The sequence below is a fragment of the Carlito syrichta genome, unplaced genomic scaffold (genome assembly GCF_000164805.1).
Source record: "Carlito syrichta isolate Samal-C Ts95f unplaced genomic scaffold, Tarsius_syrichta-2.0.1 Scaffold308700, whole genome shotgun sequence".
NCBI lineage: Eukaryota > Metazoa > Chordata > Mammalia > Primates > Tarsiidae > Carlito > Carlito syrichta.
In genome coordinates, this window is record NW_007252796.1 from 104,827 (window position 1) to 110,227 (window position 5,401).

At 47.6% G+C, this 5,401-nt stretch overlaps 1 protein-coding gene across 3 annotated transcripts; it reads right to left on the minus strand.

The window, feature by feature from the left end:
• Positions 1–705: 705 nt before the first annotated feature.
• Positions 706–4,984, minus strand: ZNF772 (zinc finger protein 772). 3 transcript variants are annotated; one of them, XM_008065650.1, is made up of 4 exons: positions 4,724–4,980; positions 4,052–4,090; positions 3,065–3,191; positions 706–2,094 (listed from the first exon to the last, which is right to left on the minus strand). In XM_008065650.1, exons 1-4 carry the CDS (start codon positions 4,754–4,756, stop codon positions 944–946), a joined length of 1,350 nt encoding a protein of 449 aa, XP_008063841.1. In that variant the 5' UTR covers positions 4,757–4,980; the 3' UTR covers positions 706–943. The 3 variants fall into 3 exon arrangements, with proteins under 3 accessions (XP_008063841.1, XP_008063842.1, XP_021572006.1); XM_021716331.1 differs by lacking the exon at positions 4,052–4,090 and having other exon boundaries at positions 944–2,094; XM_008065651.1 differs by lacking the exons at positions 3,065–3,191; positions 4,052–4,090 and having other exon boundaries at positions 738–2,094; positions 4,724–4,984.
• Positions 4,985–5,401: the final 417 nt, after the last annotated feature.

The window sequence follows — 5,401 nt, forward strand, 5'->3', positions numbered from 1 at the left end:
CAAGAGGCCTGGGAAATATATCTTTTGAGAACAAAGGACCTAATTCATGTTGCTCCCACTCTAGAGACTGCCACAGGAAATGCCACTATTTAGAGTGATCTCAGTCACACAAATAATCTTGGCATATAGACAAAATTAGGTCCACAAAAACTGATGTTCTTTCCTAGTTAGTTTAAGCAGCAAGGCAAGCTAGTCTGACACTAGAATAAAAGCTTTACCATCTTATCATCACCTCTGAGACAATTAAGTTGGAGCTTTGACAAAAGCTGTTCATCCCTTCATACTGGTTTAGCTCAACTGTTATCAACCATACCCATAAAGTAAGTAACATTCCCAAGATGAAAGGAAGTCTAAAAATTAAGGCATCCATTGCAAAACCGGAACAGTAAGAAGCAGTCCATTTCAGGTTAGATGTCTTGAAAGCAGTACAAATCCATCACAAGTGCCATATGAGATCAATAATGTCCACGAAGAAGGGAAACCTTTGCAAGTACCCTGCAAAGCAAAGCTCCCATCTTTCTGGCTAAAACTGAGTAATGCTCATGCTTAACCCAGTCAGGGGGCAGGAAGAAGTGAGAATCCTCAGTGGCCTCATGCTACCAATGATTCACTCTAGGAAAGGGAGGAGTACAGAGGTCTGCCTTTTGAAGCACATTGGGGTGTGACTTTTGCAGAATGCAGGACTCTGCCAGTGCAAAGATAGATGGCTTCTGTCAGAGTCAGTGGCAGTGATATAATTCCGGCAAGGGTCCTGGGCAGGTTAGAAAATGCAGCATAGCTCCAGAAACGTTCCCTCGTAGCTGGCACACAGAAGAATCTCACCAGGGTGATTGATTGAATGTGTCAAGCTCAACTTCTGGCTGTTGACTGCACACAAATGTTACTCTTAGAGATTCTTGCTGGTATCAGTTATGTTGAACAAGGAGATGGCATATTTCCCATCCTAAGGCCTTTCTCCAGTGTGAATTTTCCAATGGCGGATGAGGGAAGCCCTTTGCCTGAAGGCTTTCCCACATTCACTGCACTTATATGGCCTTTCTCCAGTGTGAATCCTATGGTGTTGAACGAGCACATGTTTGTGGCTAAAGGCTTTTCCACATTCACTGCACACATAAGGCTTTTCACCATTGTGAACCCTTTGGTGTGCAATAAGGTCAGAGCTTTGGCTAAAGAACTTCCCACATGCAATGCACTCATAAGGTCTCGCCCCAGTATGAACACTCCAATGTTTAATTAGTCTGTATTTGTGACCAAAGTACTTCCCACATTCACTGCACTCATAAGGTCTTTCTCCAGTATGGATACTCTCATGTTGAACAAGTGTGGATTTGTGGCTGTAGGCTTTCCCACATTCATTGCACTTGTAAGGCCTTGCCCCAGTGTGTACTCTCTGGTGTACAATGAGGTTAGAACTATGATTAAAAACTTTCCCACATACGCCACATTCATAAGGCATTTCTCCAGTGTGGATTCTCTGGTGCTGAGCAAGTATGGGTTTGCGACTAAAGGTTTTCCCACATTCACCACACTCATAAGGCCTTTCTCCAGTGTGGACTCTCTGGTGCTGAACAAGTGAGTCTTTGCGGCTGAAGGCTTTTCCACATTCACTGCATTTGTAACGCCTTTTTCCATTGTGAAAGGCTTCCTCACACTCAGTGTTACTGGGTGGGTTCCACTCACTGTGAGGTGCATCACGCTTAAAAACGCTTGAGCTGGTTGAAAAGTCCTTACAACCTTTCCCTGATATAAAAGATATCTCTGACAGGTGGACAGGGTAGCTGTTCATAAGAAAGACCTTGCCCTCATCCCTTCTTAAGGGTTTCTCTCCACTGTGCTGCTTCTGGTGCTGGTGAAGGTTTGCACTAAACCAGAATTGTTTCCCACACACCAGACATATGTATGGTTTCTGCCCAGGGTGTGTTCCCTGGTGCTCAGCCAAGTGCAAAATGTCTTTTAAGACCAGGCCACATGTCCCACAGGGATGAGCCTTCTGGGTAGAAGGGCTTCCCTTATGAGTCCAGATCTGTGACACACCTTCTACAGAAATGCTCTGTTCAAAAGGTATCTCCTCATCCTCCATTCCATGCCAACAACCTGAAAGCAGAGAAATGCTGGTGAAGTACAAATTGAAACATGTGGGAGGGGAGCAGCTTCATTACAAATACGTGTCTAAGACTACTATGATCAAGGTCATAGAACTGCCATTAGGACAACGGGCTCAAGCTCACATTCAGTAAATGTCTGATATACAGTAGTTGGCATCTAAAGATCATAGAATGGAGGAGACTCTGACCTGGGAAAATACACAAATATGGGTAACAGCACAGGGAAAAGATGCGGATTTCCAATAAAGTCTTTCACAATTGTATTCCTTGGTAGCTGGGGACAGGTGAGAGTTGTGCAGAAAGTATGTACATGCCAAAGAAAATCAAACTGCTATTGAGTAACTGGTGTTTAAGGATTAATTGGGCTATGTATACATCTCATGAAACATGAAGTATAGGCCAGTGTTGGAGAACACAATAGAGGGATCAATGGAGAGAAACAGGTGAGATGTGGAGGCAAAGGTATGGAACAGTCAGAGGCCAAAAGTTCTGCATAAGAGGCAAGTGTGTAAATGGGAAAGTAGCTATAAATGAAATGTGGTCAGTGGTCTTGGCACTAAAATGATTGTGGGCACAGGGATGTTATTCCTGACACAAGCAGGTCGCAAGAAGGGTCACGTAGAAGAAAGGGACAGAATCTGGGGCACAGAGATGTGATGGGTATGGACAGAGACATCCAGTCAAGGAAAGGACAAAATGGTTATGATCCACTGGGCTGACAGTAAGATGCTTGACTACTGGATCCATTCCTGAAAGTCTTTGGGAAAATAGGTGCTGGGGATGCTTAGCAGTATGAGGCAGAGTGCACACAGCCCAAGCCCAACATCTAGGACACCTTCTCCAAAAACTAGGGAAGAAGGTTGTATCTAGCTCTGATGTAGGAAGGACAGGGCTGCACTGGGAAAAGGGAGACAGACATGGTCCAGTCCAGGGCACTGGGATGGGTGTGATGGTCTTACCCAGAGAGGCCATAAGTGCAAAGTTCTCCAGCATCACATCACGGTACAGGAGCCTCTGAGCCTCATCAAGGAGCACCCACTCCTCCTGGGAGAAGTACACGAACACGTCCTCAAAGTTCACCTGCCCCTGCCACAATGGGGAGAGCCAAGTCCATGAACAGTCTCTCTCCCAAAGATCCCCATTCATGCCCCCACACATCTCCCTTCTGTATAACCTCCTACCTAACTCCCCAAGTCAGAGGGAATACAAAGACCAGGTGCCACTGGTGTTTTCTCTTTCCTCATGGTTTCACTGATCACTAGATCTACCCATAATAACCACAGACAGGTGGGCAGGAAGTCACCATCTTGGCTCTGAGACCGGCATGCAGGATCCCACTCTCCTGCCAGCTAATTCCTCTGGGGTCACTAAGATCATGCTTACCAGACAACCAAAGTTGGGTTAATCATTCTTCCTTAAGCCCAGAGGCCATCAGTCTATACTTCATTTCCACTTCTTGGATCAACTCTTTCTCACAATTCTGATGCTCCACCTAGTCAAAGGCTTCTACCACTGCCTTCCTGGCTCACTAACTGCACCAACACTGTGATGTGAACATTCTCCCTCCTAAACCTCAATCTATACAATCATCTTTTGTGCCATTTCAGGACTGACTTCTGCCCCTGGTCTTGGCTCCCACCATACATACAGGTAGAGACCTGCAGTTTCTTGAAAATGCTCATCTCAGTCTCACCTCCAAATATCTGCACGGGCTGGTTCCTGTGCCCGGAACAACATTCCAACCTTATTCCAATGGTTGCCAGAAACGGAAACCCTGCCACATAACCCCTGTTCTGGACTCAGAACCTTGTGCTTGGAGTTTCTCCAGAGTCCTCAGACCCAAGAGATCTGAGAGTAGCAGGAAAGTGTTCTATATGACGCCACAATCCTGGAGACAGTGTAGGGTGGGAGTGGAATCGGTGAGAGCATGGACATTCTCCCCTCACCTGTATAGGGTCCATAATTACTTCTGAATTCATGGGAACCTGTGGGAAGAGGAAGACTGTGAGAGACTAGCAACCTCAAAGGAACCTCAAAGGCTCAGACATATCCTATATTTCTGCCCTGTTACATAGTAACCTGGGACTGGCTGTCTACCCTTTGTGCCATAGTCTTCATGGCTACCTCTCAAGCCCTTTATCTCAGTCTATTCTCAATGTTACTGTGCTTACCCATCTTCATCATCTCCCCATTTCCATGTTCAACTCAAGTCTATTCTCCCCTGAGCAGCCAACAGAATACTTTTTAAACCCTCAGATTATGTCTTTCCCCTGTTCAGAACCTTCCAGGCTCCCATCACCCTCAAAATAGAGGCCCAGCTGTTCAGGCCGATATTCCAGGTGTGACCACTTCTCACACACTCTGATCCTTTCAGACACCAAAGACCCAGTTTTCCCAAATGCTCCAGCTGTGTTGCACCTCCAGGCTTTTGCACATGCTAGTCCCTGTGTCCTTCCACAACTCATCGTACTCTCTGTCAGAAATGGAACCCAAACATGAGCGCCCCCACTGTCGAGGACACACGGCCCAGGGCTGCAGTAACCCGAGGTGCCCTCCACTAAAAGTTTCAGGACTCAGAGATGGGGGTTAGAGCGAGGACGCGGGGAAGCAGGACCCACCTGCGACGGGCCCATCAGCGCGGCCAACGCCATCGGGCCTGCGGACTACGGAAGAGGGTGCGACAAGGACGGGAACCAGGGATCCGCCGTCCAGGGCCCAGCCCAGAGGCCAGGTCACTCGGGCAGCACCACTGCCGAGCCTCAGGCTCGTCTCTCTTCAGGAAGACAACGCTTTTATCACGTTTCCCCTTTGCCGTCACCTGGGGTCTGACACTGCCATCCCCAGGCTAAGTAGGTGGATTAACCGAAAAGAAAACAAAATGTCCGCCCGCGGAGGGGACAGGAAGTCCCGCCCGACCTTTTCCGCAATACGGAACGCCCCTTTCCTGGGTTTTCATCTGTCCAGAGCCGCCCAGGCTTCTGGGTAATGTAGTTTCCACAGCACTACCACAGTGAGGGGCGTCCCGCGCGAACCCCAGGTCAAAGGCCCAGAAACTTCGCCAGCGATTGCCAGGAAATGGCGTCTAGAGTCTCTGAGGCCTAGGCAAAGCTTCGCTTCCTCTTAAAGGAGCCGCATCTATATTCTTGGTGAGTGCAGTCCGTAACATCACATAATTTTTATTTTTAAAATTTTATTATAAAGATGTGAGGTGCAAGTCAGGACTACGTCCATAAGTAGTCTACGTGCAGGTGAAGTTTGGGCCTCCTGCTGGTCCTCACTTCCCCAGGTTCAGGATC